Source organism: Coccinella septempunctata, chromosome 5, assembly GCF_907165205.1.
Source record: "Coccinella septempunctata chromosome 5, icCocSept1.1, whole genome shotgun sequence".
Lineage (NCBI taxonomy): Eukaryota > Metazoa > Arthropoda > Insecta > Coleoptera > Coccinellidae > Coccinella > Coccinella septempunctata.
This window is the reverse complement of record NC_058193.1, coordinates 19,425,981-19,447,372: the sequence shown is the minus strand read 5'-3', so window position 1 is coordinate 19,447,372 and position 21,392 is coordinate 19,425,981. Positions and strand designations below refer to the sequence as shown.

General features: G+C 34.0%; 1 protein-coding gene across 1 annotated transcript; it reads right to left on the bottom strand.

The window, feature by feature from the left end:
* Positions 1-36: 36 nt before the first annotated feature.
* On the bottom strand, positions 37-21,116 carry LOC123314083 (E3 ubiquitin-protein ligase TRIP12-like). The gene is made up of 6 exons (XM_044899196.1): positions 20,782-21,116; positions 18,394-18,696; positions 14,212-14,638; positions 10,686-11,174; positions 7,420-7,732; positions 37-536 (listed from the first exon to the last, which is right to left on the bottom strand). The coding sequence occupies exons 1-6, from the start codon at positions 21,114-21,116 to the stop codon at positions 37-39; spliced, it is 2,367 nt and encodes a 788-aa protein (XP_044755131.1).
* Between the last annotated feature and the right edge of the window lie 276 nt (positions 21,117-21,392).

The window sequence follows — 21,392 nt, the reverse complement described above, 5'->3', positions numbered from 1 at the left end:
GGAAATCAGAATAAAACAATAACAAAACAATTCATCCTAACAATTTTCTATTCGAAATCCTAAAATTGGTCTCACCTCATGAAACTGATCCAGAACACGCGTTCTGTCCACTTGGATCAACGGATATCGGTTATCAAATAACAGAGCTGCGGAATATGCCTTATAATATTCCATCACGCTTCTCAGGGCTCGATGTCTGTCCAAAGACAACACCCTGAATGCTAGTTTCCTAGTGTTAAGGGATAAAAGGAACGGACAACGAGCGACTACGTTCATCCATTCGGGGTAGTTTTGCACAACTGCGTTGAAAGGGTCTATCAATGTGTTATACATCGCATTGTCGATGGTAGGATTTACAAACACATTCATGTCAATAATGAATTTGTGTTCCAACGAGGAATACAAAGAGGCCCAATATCTATTCAATCCATAAAAGATTTGTAATAAATGCAGTGCTTGATCATAATATTCTTCGTCGCCTAGATTAATCATTCTTCTGAAGTGGCTTTCTAGTGGGTAACGTTTCGGTTCCAAATCTGAAAAAAATTAAACTTCTCAATTCTTCTCAAAAAAAAAAAAAACATAAATGTTGTTCATATACACCGAATTTTCTCCCCATAATACGAATAGGGGACGGCAGACAGAAGTCATCTACACCGATTTCAGTAAGACTTTCGATAAAATTGTTCACAACATTCTTGTTCGTAAGCTTGCTGGGGTCGGTGTGGCTGGCAATCTATTTAAGATTGCCAATGGTCAGTACAAAAATCGAATAGGCACATCTTAAGTCAGAAACCACTAATTTATATGGTGTTTTCATTATAATTTGATTCGATCAGTTCGTGCCATCTCGGAAAGCCAGAAATATTTTTATTTGTCAAACGGAAAAGAACAGATGTTCATTCATGTTATTTACTTTCCGAGGTGGAATGATTTCTTTAATGAATTTCCACATAAAGAATTTCTCGAAAAGTCTCGCCAGTGGCTACAATTCCAAACCAACTTAAATTGAAAAAAAAAACGTTCGTAAAGTGCTGCTATCTTTTCGAGGATAGTGTATACTATTGTAAAATTCGCAACTACAACTGATCGTTCGAGTGTACTGGCAACATTCCCACATTCTGGTAGTCCTTCACCCCTTACGGCTAATACGAATGGCGAGAGAGTCCCGTGGTATGAACTTCTCTTACGTGGTTCGACTCATACGTCACAGGACGTCGACAGGAAGCAGGCTGTGGTCATGGGTCGGATTATTCCGTTAACACATCAGGTGTTTTCCTAGGTTCGCATCTCGGACCATTGTTATTCAATATCTATATGTTACGGCTAAAGATAGGTGTTAACATAAACTCAAGATTAGCCGGCTAAACTTAGGTTTAACTTCGGGTATTTGCTAATGTTTGTTTCTTCAATCTTTAGCCGGCTTAACTTAAGTGTAACCACAGCCCATCAGCAAAAAATGCAGAAAGTACTAGAAAAAAAGAATAGTATGGGCAGGGCTTGAGGGGCGCAAATTTTCGGCAATTAAAATTTTTTTGAGAAATAGTAATATAATCAAACTATTAATGCAAGGCACTTCTTGTATGAATTTCACATATTTTCAATAACAGGCATTCTAAAAATCTAAACGCCTGATGTCAAAATTCGAGACAAACTTCTTCATCAAAATACCAAATTCTGGAGAAATATAAGTAGCAGTAATTTGTGAAAAACCATAATATGAACCCTCAAGAAAATGAGATATTGGACATAGAAAATTTTTTCCGTAAACAAAAGTATATTTTCCCTACCATTCAATAATTGGGTTTATGGAAAAATTACGAAATAGGAACTATAGTTTCTAACGTTGCAATTTCTTTCCAACCAATTCTTTCGCAAAAAAAAAACAAAAAAAAAAACTATGAACATGAACATAGTTGAAAACACTTTCTCTAGATGATTTTGTTAAAAATTTCTTCCCGAGTCATTGAATATACGGGTTCCAAAATATGGCCTGTCGGCACCCTTGATGAATCATCCCGGGGGATACAAGTGCATTAATCGTAAAGCTTATCAGCCAAATCAAAGATTATACAGTTAACTCTATAATCTTTGAACCAAATAGTCCGGTTAATTACAAACAAGATTGGGTACTTCCACTTATATTTTTCTAGAAAATCTTTGGTATTTTGATAAAGAAAATCGCGGCATCATTCTTGTCTTCATTATCTCCTTCTGCTCATTCAATTCCCCTCAAATTATGAATAATAACAAGATGAAAAATAATAATTAACACTACAGATTTCCCTCACACTCAAAATAGCATGTCTCGAATTTTGTCATCAAGCTTTAGATTTTTAGATTCGTCAATGTGAATTCATTGAGACACAGTTGAAACAAATATATGTTCATTCTCCAATTTCTCAACTGCATTCTCAAATGCTTTTCTGCTATTAAAATATGTGAAATTCATACAAAAAATGCATTGCATCAATAGTTTGATTATACTCGTATTACTATTTCTTTACATTCTTTTAATTGCCGAAAATTTACGCCCCTCAAGCCTTCTACATTTTTAGCCGATGGGATGTGGTTACACTTAAGTTTAGCCGGTTAAAGATAGAAGAAACTAACATTAGCAAATACCCGAAGCTCCTAAGTTTAGCCGGCTAATCTTAAGTTTATGTTCACACCTATCTTTAGCCGTAACACTTACACCAATCTTTAGCCGTAACATATATATGTTACGGCTAACACGTAACATATATATGTTACGGCTAAGGTGTGAACATAAACTTAAGATTAGCCGGCTAAACTTAGGTTTATATTCGAGGACCAGCTAAAGTTCCATAAAATATTCATCTGCGTCAGGGAATTTCATCTTTAGCCGGCTAATGTGCGCATTACCAAAACCGAACAGCTAAAAATGTATTTAATGGACACGCGGAGGGGTGATGTGTAATGTCTTTTGAATGATCTGATAAGAGAAGACGAAAGCACGCGGCTACGTTTTTGTTTCAATTTTTAGAATTCAAATACGCAAAATAGCATCGCTATTGTATTGAGGTTTTGTTACATTACGCCCATGGGTTTTCAATTCAACTTTTAATGAGTTTTTTTCATCTGTTAAGGAGATTAATGCTCTTCAAATCGAGCCTAAGCTTTTTAAAATCAATTCACATAAAGAAGTTAGATATACAGTTTTCCACAGGACAATAGAAACGTGAATAGTCAATTGTCCTGTGAAAAACCAGAATATGACCTCACAAGGATATGAAATATAAGAAATTACACATACAGAATATTTTTCTGTGAACAGAAGTATATTTTCCCAACCATTCAATAATGAGGTTCATGGAAAAATTTTCTACGAAATAGAAAAGATAGTTTCTAATGTTTCAATTTTTTTCCAACCAATACTTTTGCAAAAAAGAACAAAAAAAACTACGAACATGAAAATAGTTAAAAAGTTTTTCTAGCTAACTGATGTTGTTAAAAATTTCTTCCCAAGTCATTGAACATACGGATTCCAAAATACGGCCTGTCACCACCCGTAGGATTCAAGTGCAGTCATCGTGAAGCTTGTCAGCCAAATAGTCCGGTTAGCTAAAGAAAAGATTGAGTACTGCATTCTTGTCTTCATTCTCCCCTTTTGCTCATTCAATTCTCTTGCAAATTATGAATAATAACAAGATGAAAGATAACCATCAACAGTTCTCTCTTACACTCAAAGTAGGATATTCCCTTGAATTTTTTCATCAGGCGTTTAGATTTCTAGATTCGCTAATAAGATTACGTTGAGACACATTAGGAACAAATAGGAAGGTATATGTTCATTCTCAATTTCTCAACTGCTTAACAGAATGCTGTTCCGCTATTAAAGATATGTGAAATTTATACAAAAATACGTTGAACTAATGGTTTGATTTATATTACTATTTCTTCACATTTTTTCAATTGCCGAAAATTTGCGCCCCTCAAGTCTTGCCAATACTTTTCTTCCTTTCTATTAGTTCTACATTTTTAGCCGATGGGATGTGGTTACACTTAAGACTTAAGTTTAGCCAGCTAAAGATAGAAGAAACTAACATTAGCAAATAGCCGAAGCTAAACCTAAGTTTGGCCGGCTAATCTTAAGTTTATGTTCACACCTATCTTTAGCCGTAACATATATAATGGCTATCTCTAAATGTTTCAGATATAGGAAATTCTTGATATAACAATAAGTTGATAAAATTAAACATCGTTCAGATTTCTAAAAAAGCAAATGAAGTCTCATGGTTTTCTAATAAGAACGTGCTTCGAATTCGGCAATTCAACTAGTCTGCGAAGTGTGTGTATGGCATATGTGAATAATGTTCTCAACTTTGGCTCAGTAGTTTGGAACTCTTACTATAATATACTATAATATAACAGTTCGAAACTGTTCAAAATAATTTCATTGAACATGTTCAAAAAGATTCTTTTTCATGTAAATCGTGGTCGCAAACTTATCCAGAAGAAAATAAATATGTCAACACCTGAGGACAACAGGCGAATAATAACAATTAAAATTTTAATATACCAAGCCTTATCAACAGAAAGAAATTTTTGGTTTACTCCGATTTTGCCGAAACAAATAATTACCTTAATTCTCCGATGTTGTAAGTCTTATAACAATATTTCAAACAATTTAACTCAATATTTTTCTAAAGGTTATTGAAAATTATTTTTCATCACACTAATACACGTACTATTTATGTTCTGAATAACTCTATTTTTTACTGATGTTTTTTTCTGTGGGTTTTTCCAATTTTTTTGTTTGTTTGATTTTATGATGTAACAAATTTTTGTGAATACAACTTTGGGTTCGTCCTGTATGTGCTCTTTAAATGAATTAAAAAAAAATTGATTTCAGTCTTCGTAAATGGCCTAGTGATGAGAACAGCTCTGATAGAGGCCGCGGAGTACTTTAACCTTACTTTAATAATAGGAATAATTTTAGACGCATATCACCCGCTTATACATATGAACATCAACAAGTGTTATGGTCTGAATTGAACCAGCCAGATTTACCATCGCCCTGTATATAGTTTTATGGTGAATATATATTACCTACTTAGGTTATCCAGAAAATGAGAGCTGTTTTTTTGATTTCACATATGAAATCTCTTGTTGCGTAATGTATAATATAAGTGGCTATTTAAATTGAAGCGGTTATTTCCTAAATTGAAGATCGCTATTCGACATTTAATTTTTTATTATTTATTGATTTTTATATTTAAAAAATGACCAATTTTTGGCTTTTCAATATATTTTTCCAACAAATGAGAGTTTTTTGATAAATAATCAATTCGAAACTGCCGAATCAATAATATTATTAGACGTTTCTGGAAAACTGGAGATCTGTATTTGAAATCTGAAAATTCTGATTATGATATTGTTCAACATCATCTACTGAAATAAAATATTCTTGAAGCCTGAGCACCTTCAGTTATACGGGGAATGAAAATGAATTAAAAAATATTTTTTTCTATTTTTCCGTTTCCGGTATCATAGAATTCAATTCTGAAAATATTTCTGTTCAAATCGTTGCATTAATCGAAATGGTTTTCAAAATTTCGAGAAAAAACTGAAAAAAAAAGTATGCGTATTCAGTATTACACCTATTCGTTCTTCCTATTCAAAATATCTTAAGCATAAACCGTTTTCACATTTTCGAATTTGAAGAATGTGGAAATATTGTACATTTCTAGAATTTTGAAAACTTGCCACAGAGTGTTCCTCATTTTGTGTCAAGAATTGGGAATATTGGGATCAAGATTTGCCCATAACTTTCGTTGTTTAAATTAGAACTTTTTTACGGTTGCGTGGGACTCTGCGAAGAAAAATAATGATATGGTGTTCTATAATACGTCAATATTCTAAAAATGAATGATTCCTGAGTTATTTAGGATTTTCTGAATTTATGTCGTACGTAGAGTGAGTACAATTTATAAAATCTGTTTCGTATTAACAATCTATGTTTATAGAAGATAAATTTTCCCGATAATCCACAAATAACAGACCTCTTTCCTGAATTCATGCATTTGAAAAAAAACGTAAAATACATCATTTGAATGAATGAAAAAAAAATTTCAGATAAGTTTATTAGATCTGTCACTTGTGAATTATTGGTATAATTTACCAACTATGAACATAGATTATTGATGTTCGTGCCAAATAATTGTTATTGTATTTGAGAAAGTGCGTAGATATCTGCAATTTCAATTTTTTTGGAAAATTTACGACTCAACAGATGTCCTCGAAGTGTGTACGAGATGGGGATTTAAAATTATTATCAAGAATTCAAATGTGATCAACCAGTTTTTTGATCAGTTATTGATTAGCCTCCTTCACGTTCAGACAAATTGAAAACGTAGTTTTTGAATTAATTGAAAGTTTCCGACTAAAGTGCGTACCTTTTCACGCATACGATTAATGAAATTATAATTCGCACGATGAACGGAAAATCCGAGATAGATCATTCAGCATCTTTGTGGATCTTCCGAGGAACTCTCGTTCTCTGGCCAGTTGGACTGAGTGAAGGAAGGAATTCATCCCGTTTTACAACCTTATCTAAGGTAGGTTTCAAGAAGTTTTCTTAGTGGTTCATTTCCAATAATTATTTATGAAAAGACACAATTTTTATACCGTTTCCGAAGCCTCCAAACCAATTCAAAGTTTATACAGTCCATTCGAAGCGTGTAAGCATTAATGATATGAAACAGATTTCATTTATTTGACTTTATGTACGATATAAATTCAGAAAATCCTGAATGACTCAAGAGTTAATCATTTTAGGAGCATTAGCATGTTAGAACACTTTCATTATGTGTTTTCGCAGAATTCAACGCGATCATAAAAAAAATTGAAAAACGGGCAAATATTAATTACAATTTTGTACTCAACATTCGGAACACCCTGTGACAGTGACAAGTTTTTCAAAATTCAGGGAATGTACAATATTTCTACATACTTCTACTTGAGAAAACGTTTTATGCATAAGATATTCAGAATAAGAATAACGAACATATGTAATACTGAATACACATATTCCGTTTTTTTCAGTTTTTTGTCGATATTTTGAAAACCATCAAGACGAATGCAACGATTTGAACCGAAATATATTCAGAGTTCAGAGTTGTATACTATATCCTATCAGATACGAAAAAATGGAAAGAAAAATTTTTTGAACACATTTATTTCCACTTCTTGTTAACCGGAATTGTTCAGGATCCAAAAATGTTTAGCTCAGTAGAGAATTTCGAACAATATCATAATTCCAATTTTCAGATTTCATATATATGTCCAGTTCTCCAGATACGTCTAATAGACACTCGAACTTGGGACACTCTGTATATGGCCTTCATTTAATTGGTGTTGCCATGTCATCAATTAGAATACAATCTGAATACTTACGTTCCATAGTGTTCGGACAAGATAAACCGACATTTCTGACTTTGTATGTGAAAACGTGATCGTGTTCGAAAATGTTTGACAGGGGGAAACTCTGGTATAGACGTACGGCTTCTAGTACAGTCAGGTGGGGAGGTAGAGGACATTCATTTAGGTACAGCTCAATTTTTCCCTCGATCGATTCGTTCCATTGTTTATAATCTCTATAACCACTCATTACATGCAGTAGATAAGATTCTAGGTACTGAATGGTGGTGAATGGAAATACTGAATTGTTGAACACTATCGACTCATTTTCTGATGACCGGATAGTAATCTGAAAAAAAAAGAGAAATAATAATAATAATAACAATAATGATAAAGAATGATGGCTGGATGCCTTCACATTTAATATTTGTTATGATGTAAGAAAAAATCTTGATGAATGATTTCATTGCAACAATCGACTGGGATTCTTCTCTCAAAAGTTTGGATATAGATGGTTGGGTTGAGCTCTTTTATGATAGATTGTATGAATAAATAGAAAAATTTATACATAAGATAGTAGCTAAGCTACCCATGTTTCATATTTAGTCAATCTCAGAAATTTTTCAGAACTATAAGAAGGAACCATCATCAAAAAATTGTCAATATTCATTGCCTAACATTACGATTTTGCTTCTATCGGAAATGATATTGCTGATCTTTTTGCTAAATAGTTTTCATCAGTGTACACAACAGAAGAATCTTTTGTAGTATTTTCGTAATCTTGTAAATTAAGTATTTATTTTTCGTTCTAGGACTTCTATGACCCATTTGTTGTCTTCTGTTCAGCATTCTCTTGCTGAATTGCAGAGTGGTTCGCAGGCCGATTACCTTATTATGGATTTCCAGAAATCCTTAGATCCGGTCAGCCATTCTATCCTTGCACGTAAGTTGAAATCGGATTTGGCGGATCTATGATGTCTTCGTTCGTGAGCTATATATTATTCATTTTCAGATTATAAGAATTGAAAATTTAAATTTTTCACCAATGAAAGCTAGTCGATTAGAGATATGGTGGATATACGAGTACATTACCTTCAATCTGATTTAAACAATGTTATTCAATTGTTTCAACTTCACATATTAGTGCTGAATATTGAAATAAGAAAGAATTTATCTTTTCACAGAATCACATTCCCACTTTTCTCGAATTACGATACGATAATTTAAAATTTCGCGAACATTATACCTACAGAGCGATTCATTGGAAAATGCGCATACGATCAGGGTAGATGGAGGACATCGACGTACTGCCAAATAACCTATATATTATGCATGGGTCTAACATTCTTCTTAACCAAGATACAGGCTGATTCACTAATTTTCTCAATTTTTCAATCAATTATAACTTATGAACCACCCTATAGATTTTTTATGTTTGATTCGTATTTTCGTTGTCAGGAGTGCTATCTATTAATATATTAAAAAAGTTCCATTCTAGGTCCGGCTCTAAAAATTTAATGAGTCAGTTTCTAGTCGAAACAACAGACTTTATATCAATATCTTAAAATTTTATTCACAAATTTGAAAAAGCAGACAAAATGAGTAAGATTATGCATTTGGTGTTTCTAACTTAAATCATGAAATATTTTGTATTCTCCCAATTTCTACATACCAAACTTATTGAAAAAGGACTGGGCATGTTCGTATTTTGAACATATCAATGACTAATTAATTAATTACTACTTTTCAAACACCTTGTATGCTTAATTTGATCATCATATGGCGCCCTATATTGAAGTAAAAATGGAAAAGGAGTTAAAGTTGCTCATTTTGGAGGAAACAACTCCAATTGAACGAAAATAATGTTGAAACAACATCTCGATTCTTAAAGGTTAAACATCATAACATTTTTTAACTATAACAACTATAACAAGAATAAGATCATAAATATTTCAACTATTCTTATATGTTCTTGATGAAACTAGTAAAATGAAGCGATGTATAGGTACGTATTGTTTTTTATTAAAAAATACACTTTGGGTTGGACGTCTCAAAATACTTTCAATTATAGGTAAACCAAAAGAGTATTATTCACTAAACTAATCAATAGACGTACAAACTGCTTTGTTGTATTATTACTATTATTTTAGCTGAAACAAGAGTAAGATCATCTGCCAACTATTCGGATGTACTCTTGATGATAATAGTAAAACGAAGCAGAGTATACGTAGACGCCAAGTGTATTAAATAACACACTTCAGGTTGGATAACCTAAAGTGTTTTATTCAGTGTACATACAAACTGCTAGGTTATATTATTATTCTTACCGAGGAAATATCAGAAGAGAAGAAATGATCATACTCTAGCTGAAAAAAAATTTGAAAGCGGATAAAGAAAATATTATAGTTTTTTTATTGCCTCTTTTGTTGTAATGTAGATTTGCTTCAACTTTATTTTTGTATGAAATAAAGTATATAATGATTTCTCCGGAATGACCATGATTTTCTTTTTCCATTATTATTTCAATGTTCTCACGCATACGGGGTACCTGTTTGGAACTCAGTTGCTCCTAATAAAAAACTGTCCCAATAACTGACATATCCTTCGTATTTCAGTGAAATTGAATCGGGATTCAGTGATCAGAAAGATGAGAAGAATTGATAATTTTATGGAATCTGGAAAAAATTTATTTGGGAAAACAATTCATTTCTTTTTCAATTATCAGCCGCACCTTAATAACGAAACATCTAGTTAAAAATGGATAAACTTATATGCGGAAGAACCAAATACATTCAGTTTTAATCCTATAAACCAAATATTATAAAACAAAGATGTGTTGGGGGTGGTTCATAAGATTAATCGGAGCCATGGAAAAAATCACTAAATTACCCTGTACCCTAGTAATAAAGAAAAAAAGACCCCTTGAATATAGGTTTTTCAGGGGCATCTTGGTGTCCTCTATCTTCCCTTACTTACAAAACCTCTGTGTTGGTTAGTTCTTTTTCATCTGTTTGTATCGCCGCTATTCGCATATCGAACCGTCTGCTTCGTGTTATAAGTCAGAATCCGATGTATTTGGTGAAAAACCAGCGTCTTGTCGAACCGTCGGCGTCGGTTAAAATATTTGTTGGCGCTTGATTTTTGAAACGCCGCCGACGAGCGACGGTTGTAATATGAAAATAAACACGCAACACATGTGTTGCGTGTTTATACTCTTATATAAAAAAGAACGAAGCATTACCGTGGTACATATGTTCAAGATAAAGCTTCAGTAAAATTGTAAAGTGATATTTCTTACTTACTCGTAATGTTTTTCTGCTCAATTTTCCAATTGTTCTGACCCCAGCTGCATAGATATATTTTATGGGATAATTAGTTGTCAAAGTGCCTTTGAATTGAGAGCATTGTTTTATGATATCATTCAAAATGCCCACAGCTCTCTCAAATGTATTAGACACTATCTCGACAACTGTAGCATTTTTTTCTTTAGGTAAATTTGCGAACACATTCAAGAAAGTCCTTAATTTATCGTAGAAATCTTCGTGGTATGACATTTCTGTAAGAATTCTGTGTAGTTTAGATACTGCACCTGATGCACGTATCTCGTAAAGTGACAGCTCGGTGTTCTCAAAAATTATTTTGATGTCTTCCAATGCTTCGCATAAACCTACTGGACGTCTGGGTAGGGTAACAAACACAGAGGTTGCTGCTTCTGACTGTTGTATGTATCTTACCAAATCTATTGCCTGCAACGCTTCTGACTGTTGTATGTATCTTACCAAATCTATTGCCTGCAACGTAAAAAAAAAACTGAAATTATAGTTTGAAAATGAGCAAGTGATGCAAGCAAACACTTTCTCTTTACCATAATCAAGGGGGAGAACGGTGTAGAAACACCGTTTCAGCGGACAGTTCAAAAAGCGAAAAGGTATACTCACTTCAGAAACAACTGATTTATATGGGGTTTTCATTGAAATTCAATTCACTCAGCTTGTCAGTTTGGAAACCAGAAATTTTTATATTCGTCAAATAAAAAAAAATTAGAAATATTTCATTGAAGAAACAAATGTTTATTCATGTTATTCACGTTATTCACGTTATTCACGAGGTGAAACGATTTTTTCAATGAATTTTCAGATAAGAAAATTTCTCGAAAAGTCTCGCTATTCGCTACAATTCGAAACCTGCTCATATTGAAAAGAGACGTTTCCCCCCTTACGGCTTACACGGATGGCGAGAAATTCTCGTGGCATAAAGTCCTCCCGGGACTTAACGATCCTTCAACCAATAGAACAACCGTTTCAGACTTCGGACGCACACCGGGCGATGATTCTGAATGCTACCCACTAGATCCCGTCCACATGCACACGCGCGAAAGCGAACGGAAAGCTTGTGATCAAATTAACTCTAACGACTAATATCAAGCCCAAGGTTAGAGATTTTTCGTCCATTTGAGAAGAAGAAACAAGAAGTAACCAAAACATTATGGTTAAAAAAATTGTGATGGTAAAAGCACAAGGCCAATGAAAAACTAATAGGTCATTTGGTCCGTTTACTAGGACAAAACGAATTTAGTTTTATTTCTGACGTCTAGTTCAATTTTTTCATTGATAAAATGAACCAAAGTTAGCACTCCTTACCAAAATGTGAATTGTTATTGCGATAATTGAAAAACAAAACTGTATAGCATTTTGTCAGCCCTAACCTTGGAACATAAATATTTACATATATCCATGGAACATAAGATAAAGAAATAAACATTTGTTGTTGGTCAAAGACTGGAGTGAGATAGTTGCTTAGGGTCGCCAATCACAATTAAGATAATTGACTCGGACATTGATGTCAGATCAATTTGTAATACGAAAAAATAAAAAGTACGTAAATTTATCTATGTAACGCCAATGCCTTAGTGTCGGACTAGTCAGAGAAGAATCGAATGTGTATACTACTACTAAATACAGGGTAGAGTATACAAGCCACCCAGTATATTTCTCATCCCATAGTGATTGAAAAAATTTTCCGAAACACGTCAAATGATTTTGTTTGGGGGACCCCTCAAAATTGAATAGGGGAGAGGGGTTGAGTAATCTTTAAAGTCCTGCCAACTTTTTTTTATTGGAAAAACGAATATTTTTCAGGTTGTTCTTAAATTGGAGATAAAAATGAAAAGAGGAGAATCCTTGAGTAATGTCAAAAGAAAAGTCCCATAAACATGAGACAGCACACGATTCGCTTTCGGGATACAGGATGTTGAAGTTTGATTTTTTTTCTCGAAGTATCTACAAGATATTCAATTGAAATTTGGCATAGATATTACAATTGATAGTTTACACATGCGACATGCCAATTGCGATAGCAAATCTACAGGATGATATTTTCTCTGAAACACTATCATGTGTTTTCCTCCACAACTTTTTTTTGGTGTGCCACTGTATATTTGAAAACATGTAAAAAGAAGCTTTGCTGTTATACTAAGCTTTAGGGTCTCTTGTAGTTTTGTCGTATCTGCTACCGATTTCGAGAAAAAAATTTTGAACCATTCTCTCGAAATTCTCAGGAAAATCTGAATTGTCATAAAAATTCAGTTGTAGTCGATAAATTCATTGTTAGTATTGACACATCAAATTAAACTCGGTATTTCTAATAATAGGTGCGTTCGGCCAGTAGACTCTATCAGCACTTTTTGTTCCGAGTCGTTCGGGCACGCAGTTTCAGAACAAAAAGTGTCAATAGTTGTCGTTCGTTCTAGACGGAGTGGAGTTTTCGGAATCAACTCTATGAGCCCCAGCTCCCAAGGTGGGGCGCGAAAGGAGTTTGTGTAGAAGTAGGGTTATGAAACGAGACAAACCATAAAAAAACAGCTTATAAACAAACTATTCATAAAACTGTAGAATTTCCGTTTAATCCACACTAAGAATTATCTATTCATATACATTTTCGAACAAATTGCATTCAAATTCAAATTTTTCCCATGATTTTTGTGGTTGACATTTGTCATTCGTTCATTCAAAAATTGCCAATTTGTACAGACTCCATTAGCCCTAGCTGATCTGTGATAAAACACTAGTTCTACTCGTTCTGTACCGGTGTTTTCTGGCCGAACGTAGTCAACGAGTGTGTTTTCACAACTTGTTTTACCACACCAACGAAACGTTTGCGATCCCATGTTTATTGGCCTTTTTTTTCTTGAAATTACAAGTAATCTGACCCTTTCATTTGTACGTCCAATTTAAGAAAACCGCGTATATTCTCAATCAGAAAAAATATGGGACTGTAATATGTAAGAAAAACATTAGGTTTACACTTAAAAATAAAAATGAGTTACTATTACATATATCACTGACTCCAAAATATATTTGACTATGATACTGCATTCTGCATGAAAAAGTGAACTTCACGAAATAGAGGCATCAATTGAAAGAGCCGAAAAATGAGTTTGCTTCGCATCGTTCGGGCAACGGCAGTTTCGTGCGGGCAAGTATCACTTTCCGCACTTGATAGAAATATAACTATTTTACTTGTAAATTGAAAACAAGATAGAGGTATGCGGTTTTGGCTTTTGTCCATCTTTTGAAAATCGAAACACGACATCCATTTTTCCTAGCTCCATCGATTATAGAGCTTCGTTCACAAACTTATTCAGAGCAAGCTCTGAGTTTCCAATTTCCAATTCCAATTTCCATTACTTAGGCCTTATTACCCGCACCTAACTTACATTACCCTCAAATTGTTTCTGAAGTTTTGTCATTTCATCACGAATATATATTTTAATGATATTTCATAATATAAGTAGAAAAGCCTGATTTGGCATGGTTTCTTTCAACTCACCTCAACTTTTTCTTTGAAAGTGGATTCCACTATAGATTGTACTCCTTCCTTTCTGCAGGGTTCTTCATATATGTCGGGAAAGTTTGTAAGTAATTCTGCAATAACTTCCAACGCTAATAATCCGATGTCACTGTCCTTCCAAGTATGTATCACCCACTCCAAATTTCTCACAGTTTCCACCACCCCGCAATTTTTAGTGCTGGGTACTATTCGGTCGTGTTGCTCTCTTGTCATATTCATGACCAAAGACAGTAGAACTTCCAAACACTGATATCGATCGACGTCATAGTGACAACCATAGAATCTTTTGCCGACTAACAAGAAGGCGAAATGTACAAAATTGGTTTTCAAACGGTATTTTGTACTTTTCTTCGTCTTCTTCAATTTGAGGACCTCATACACTTTTCTCTTCTTCCATTTGATGCTCCTGAAAATTAAAAATTTGCGGTGTAGATATGCTAGAGGAAATTACATCTTAAGCCCGTTTGCAACAGCCGAGAATTCTCTAGAGAATTTACTCGAAAATTCATGCGCCGTGAATTATATACCGTTGCATACGCACTTTCGTTAGAATTCTCTGTTCTCTTGCATACAAAATAATCTCTGCCGTTTTCTTGCGATAATTTTGTAGAGAATTCTCCAGAGAATTCTCGGCTGTTGCAAACGGGCTTTATATAATAGAGAATAGACGGAGGCAGAGCAAAAAAAGTCTCTGAATTTATTAAGCCTGTTTTTTTTTCTCAGGTGATTACAATCATAATAAACAATAAAATGCTGCGGTCAGTCAAGTGGATATTAGAACAGGTGCCACAGGTGCGCGGTCAAACATGTCGTGATCACCGACATAATGAAATCAATTTCTTAAGGCTAAAACTTCATAAACTTGTTTCTTGTTATGTAAATCAAAATTATTATAGTCAGTCAACGTCCAATGGGGAGAGCTGTGTTGATGTTATATTGTTTATTTTGACACGTAGTCTTCGGTTTTCTAGAAATTTTTCAATGATGAGGAATCGAGGTATCTTGAGCTGGTGAAGTTTATATAATAGGCCTTTATGAAATACACTATCAAAGGCTTTGTTTATGTCAAGGCTATCTGCTGCTGTTTTAAACTTTTTCATCATATGGCATTGTGGGTGTTCGATACTAAAATGCTGAGTGGATGAATGGTCGATTTTCCGTTATGAAATCCAACCCAGTCAACCAGAAATGTAACAGTAAGTCGCAGGGAGTACCCAAAAATATCGCATTGAAGCGCTTCTTTGAGAAGTTTCATGGATGTACTTAAGATTTCACATTGTGGACATTAACGTCCGCATATTGTTAAGTTTGCGAATTCCTCAACTCTAGATCCCTAGTGGTTGCATGTAACATCATATCGAGATGTTCCGATGAAGTGAACATAGCTGCTATTATGCGACTTCTCTCTGTTGATATTTTTGAAATATTGAATCTGTGATATTTTTAGAACATGAAATGATGTGTTGTGAATAAATTTCGATGAACTCTACCCAGCTACTTCTCTAAGAAAAACTTTCAGTAACTGTCTGAAATGTTCTATTTATCAGCACGTGGTCTCGAGGTTAACTCATAACCTAAATCCCGCTATGCAAAACGTGGTGTGACGTGTTTCGTTCTGTGACTGCGTTGTGTTGAGAGAATGAACAAACAAAATCTTTATGAAAAAATTTTTAGAATAATTTTTTTAACCGAGCTGTTCTATTATTAAATTTCGTTTTAGTTAAGTGTTACTTGACGTTGATTGATTAATTAACGTGCAGTAAAAGGTGAGTAGTTATATAACCTATTGAAATAATGACTACATCATGATCACTTCTTGGCCCTCTTATCCTCCCCATTTTTGCACCTTTGTAACGTTCAACTTTCAACATACCTCATATGAATTTAGGTGATAAGTAACATTCACAACCTTCAAAATCAAACTTGGAATTGATTTGAATCATCGAGAGAATTTCAAATTATTATTTTAGATACTGTGCTGGAAAAAATCACCTTCTACTATTGTTAGATTTTTCATGACACTCAATTTATTACTATCAATACAGCTCTGATTTTTTCTTCTTCAGCTGGACCATGCCGTTCCTGAAGTGGAATGAAGATTTATAACAAGATATATGTTCTTTATTTTATATATTTGAAATGTATGAAACATATTAATCTTGAATAAAAAGATATCAGTAATTCATATAGTTGTTCAATTTCCCTTTTGAGGATGAGAGCAGAATGCGAAATATATGTAGGTAAGAGTAAAGAGTAAACACAGGGTACAAATGAGGCGTTCAGAGCTGAAGAGGCCCAAGCTACATTTTTTCTGAAATTGAGTTTACGAGTATATAAAATTTTGATTCATTTTCAGGCAGTTCTTACTGTAAATTCAATTTCAGAAAAATTGTAGCTTGGGTCACTTTTCCCCGGAACGCCTCGAATATAGAGTGCAAATTGATTGCCACGATGGTAATTATCAAATTGAACATGAATATAACTTCAATAGAGGTAGTTTATTCCGTCAAAATAATCGTTCCAAAAACCTCCGAAATGAGAAGTCGCAAAGTTGCTGTCTAGAGTGCTTTTTTTACACCTACTATGTGATTTACTGGGTAATTACCCGCGATATGCGTTGTTGCGGACATTAAGCACTCTCCAGTAAGTACTGGTGGCCTTTTTTTAAATCAACATTGTGAAGTCGCATTTCCACAGTGGTAATTCCCAACAACTTCCCTGTGACTGAAACTGGTTGACTGGGAACTTGAGTGATGCGGATTATGTTTTCAATATATTTGTTTACCTAATATTTCTCTAATGGTTTTTTCATATACATATTTTACCCAAAACAGGCTGATCCAAGCAGTATATTTTTATGAGGTGTTTGTGCACTTTCCTTCTGAGTTTTTTAATGATCTTATGGTATGAAATCCTAACCAGGAGCGCTATTTTTGGAACCTTTTATTATTGAATTCTTCCTCAATTTTTATTTCGCCTTTGCCTATTGTTTCTTTTTGCTCTATCGCACTTATCGTACCACTTGTTCACCTTATCCTCATATTCATCATTTTTTTCATAATCGAATGCCTTCTGGTAGTGTTCTGCGAAGAGTTTTACTTAATATTCATCTTTTGGAAATGTTTTTCCATTTTCGATTAGCGAGGAAATTTTGTGGTATATATATTATCGAAAATATTTTTCAGTCAATTTTTTATTGAGAATATGCAAACACACTTGAATTTCTGAATCAATTAGCTGCTATGTTAATTAAGTATACTACATCACATTAGTACAATTTCACTAGCGAGCGTCACTTGCACTGGTATAAATAGTTCCTAGTTTCCATCTTCGTCGATCCAACCAGTCTCCTGGCCTCAAATCCCTCTCTGACAGGGCCTTTTCTATGCCCTGTAACCAAGTTGTCTTCGGTCTGCCTCTTTCAGGAGGTACCCAGTTGAGCAGCTGTTTGGGAATGCGTTCCTCTGGCATCCTCTGTACATGTCCGTACCAGATGAGTTGAGCCCTTCTTATCTTATCTATTATTGTGGTTTCTACACCCATCATTTCTCTAATCCGCTCATTTCTGATTTTTTGTATTCTCGAGACTCCCGCCGATCTCCGCCAGAAGTCCATTTCGAGCGCCAAAAGACGACTTTGCTGAACTCTGCTCAGCTGCCAAGCCTCACATCCATACAATACCACACTCCTTAATGTTGCATTATAGATATCTCTTTTGCGATGTTTAGAGATTTCCTTGGACCACAGTACTGAATTTAATGACCCGATAAATGTTCTCTCCTTTATTAATACGTTGTTGGATTTCTCTCTCTCCTCTACCACTATTGCTTATTAGCGTTTCAAGGTATACATATTCTTCACAAGATTGATGGTCAATCCGTTCTCTAACACCAACAGTATCAACTTTGAGGGGGTTGATACTCAATGATACATACCTTAAATAACACTCAACGGTTGCAATAAAGGCTATATCTCTTGGTGTACTATACCCACTCGATTTTTCCTTCATATTTGAAATTCTGATTTTATTACTGGCTCTGTCTATAGCACTAGATAGAGAGATTGAGGGAAGGGACGTCATAGGCATAAGAATTATGAATTTCATTTAACACCTCGAATTTTTTTTTTATTTTAAAACTGAAGTAAAAATAAATTACTCACGTTACTCTACCATTCGAATGGTCCAAATGTTGCATCTTATCGATAAATACTTCACATATCGAACCCGATTCGATTATGAGAAGCTTATCCTTTTTGGTCCTTCGGCGGCAAATTTCAATCTCGTCGTTCACTCTAGGGGCAAAGGGAATCCAAACATTTCTCTCTACCTCCCTTTGCCATTGGGTGGTCTTTAAATTTCTGATTGCCGCCTCCCTCATCAAGTTGTTTATTTTATATCTTTCTGGGAGATTTGGCATCAGAGACCACGCAAGTGTGACGATATCCAGTTTATGCGTCTCAGTGCTAAAAAAACATATAAATTTTTTAGCAAATGCTGAGAAACGGCCTTACCCAGATTTTTCGAAATGATTCAATATTTACTTCATTGAGTACAAGCTCAACAAGTTGGTTTTTCATTCAAGAAAACTTCTTCATTGATATAACAAATCAACAAACAGAATCAAGTCTGCGACCAGCAAAAATATTAACAAAATTATACAAATTTAGGACAGGCAGAACAAGTGAAAATGAAAATTAATCGAAATTTAATCAACTTTTCAAGGAGAATTTGAGCAATACAGGTGGGAACCATACATATAGCTTTTCCTGGAAAATATTCGATATTTCGGTCGAAGAATGAAACATGCGATGGACTTGAAGGAAGTTTTTGTTCTAATTGAAAATAAACGTCAATTTTCAGACGTAAGCTACAAGGTATAGAAATTATAATGATATTTTCAGTATGAACCATTACCTATTGCAGTGCCCTGAGGAAGGTTCAAATAATACAAACCGAGACGTACACAAATGAATAAATGTATACTTCATTCACTTTTATTTTAGCAGTCGGTTGGCCATGGAAATTTGACACATTTCACTCTGTATAGTACGAAAATGTGGGGTTATGAAGCTTGTCAAAACATTTTTGGGTTTTAAATCAACGCTATGTTGCCCGTTCTACGTGAAAGTTTCTGTTATTAAGTATTTTATCACAATGTCGAATCTCTTCGGAAAATATGTGACGAACATAATTGAAGTTTATACAAACTGATTGAAGGCATACCAAATCCAGTTATTTGCATGGAAAATACAAGAGATCAGTATATCATTATATGCACTAGCTTGAGGAGAGTTAATGTTCGTTATCTTCTTTGGCTTACATCATTTGTAGATTTCAAAAATAATAACTCGATGAAATGCATATGATGCAGTGGTTGGGAATGGGTATCTCCCGAAGGAATTAACAGATAATTACAAGAATGTTAAATTCTTCAACAAAAATCATCTTGCATCAATGGAAGTAAAAGGAATTGAAGGAAGTTTCAAGTTAAGATGAACTTCACCTTTGAACAAAAATTTCACATGAATAAACAAGTAACAGGGCAACTTGCGCGTATTTGTGGCTATTCATCTTAATACATTGATGTAATAATAATAATTATAGGTATTTATTAGTACCTCAAGACATTTACATTGTATAGGACAAGTCAAATGAAAAATAGGAAAATCCATTTTAGGGATCTTATTCTCCGATGACATTTATCGAAAATCGAAAGTAAACTTTTCGCATTAATTCACTCAAACATAAAATTCTCAAATGCCACCACTTTTTTGGGTCTCCCAATAGAAGGAAATTCTTTGTCATCCTCTTCATTCACAATCTTTCTGATTGTGGAAATATCCAGCTGAAATATATGTCGTTTAGATTCAGATGAAACATTATATAAATTCTCTTACATTGAATATGTTCGCTACCGTCTGACGTATTGTGGATTTTAGAATATCAGGGTATGACTATTTGAATGAGCGGACCTGAATTCTAAATAGCACCTCCTGAAACCCTGTCTCTTTTTTCAATCACTTTCGGCATTTTCGTAATAAAAATTGATATTAGTTGTGGCAACGGCGTTATGACATTAACGACATTTCATGTATGCCAACCTAACTTCGTTCTAGTTACAAAAACTTGAGAAAATTATTTCATGGCCAACCGACTGCTAAAATAAATTTGAATGAAGTATAGTTAACATTAATTAGCCTTCCTAAATCCGTATTAATTTCCTTAAACTCATTCTGGTATATATATTAGTACGGAGTTATATTTCCAAATATTTTAATAGTATTTTGTATTTATTGTAATATCCATTAACTATTGTTAAAAGTCATTGTAAAAAGTAACTAAGGGATAAAATTAATATCTTCAGTTTTCACTATTTCCTAGAAAAAGGCTCATACAGGTCAATTCTTAAGCATCTTTTGATGTACACGTATGAGCGACATGTATACGAGCAATTGTTAAATTTTGGGACGTATAAACACAGCTCTTGAATTATATCTATTAGTAACGGTACTTAATGCTTTCTCATGAATATGAGGAATAATACTTACTTTGTATGGAATTTCTCGTAAAGGGCAAACAGAGTCTTAGCGATTCCCATCTCGATAAGATCCTGCGAATTTGAGTCACTATGGACAGCAATAATAGATAATGCCTCCATTATTTTATGACTGTCCAGTAGTCCAAAAACTTCTTTATCCATCATATCATAGATTTCTCTTAGATAGTCGGATGATGTTATCGCGTTCACGAGCTCTGGTTCGTTTATCAATCGGCCATAGATATCACGCACATACGTGATTATGTCATCCCTAAATGTGACATCTTCTGGCCGATTCGTTCTTGGCAGATCCTTAAAGAACTTGGTGAGGAACTTCTGCACCATATGAGAACGTTCTAAGTTTATGATTTTCGTGCTCTTAGATATCAAACACAAGAGCTTTTTTCGTGAATTATTTGAGAGAAGACTATGAATTCTGATGCAAAATTCCAATGCTTTCTGAAAAGATTAAAATTGTAATTATTAGACCATATCGAGGAAATTTTCATATAGCAAGTATATTTATACACAAAATAATCTGCGGTGATTCATTTTTCTATTTTTGTAACTGAATACAAAAAACCAATGTTGAAAAATCAGTCCAAAAAAAGTCGAATCGAT

Excerpts from the sequence above, each read along its gene's own strand:
- LOC123314083 (XM_044899196.1), bottom strand. The coding sequence starts at position 21,116 with ATGGTGCAGAAGTTCCTCACCAAGTTCTTTAAGGATCTGCCAAGAACG. Across the intron at positions 18,697-20,781 it reads TACGAGAAATTCCATACAAA|CACTGAGACGCATAAACTGG; the intron begins GTAAGTATTATT and ends ATGTTTTTTTAG. Across the intron at positions 14,639-18,393 it reads CATTCGAATGGTAGAGTAAC|GAGCATCAAATGGAAGAAGA; the intron begins GTGAGTAATTTA and ends TTTAATTTTCAG.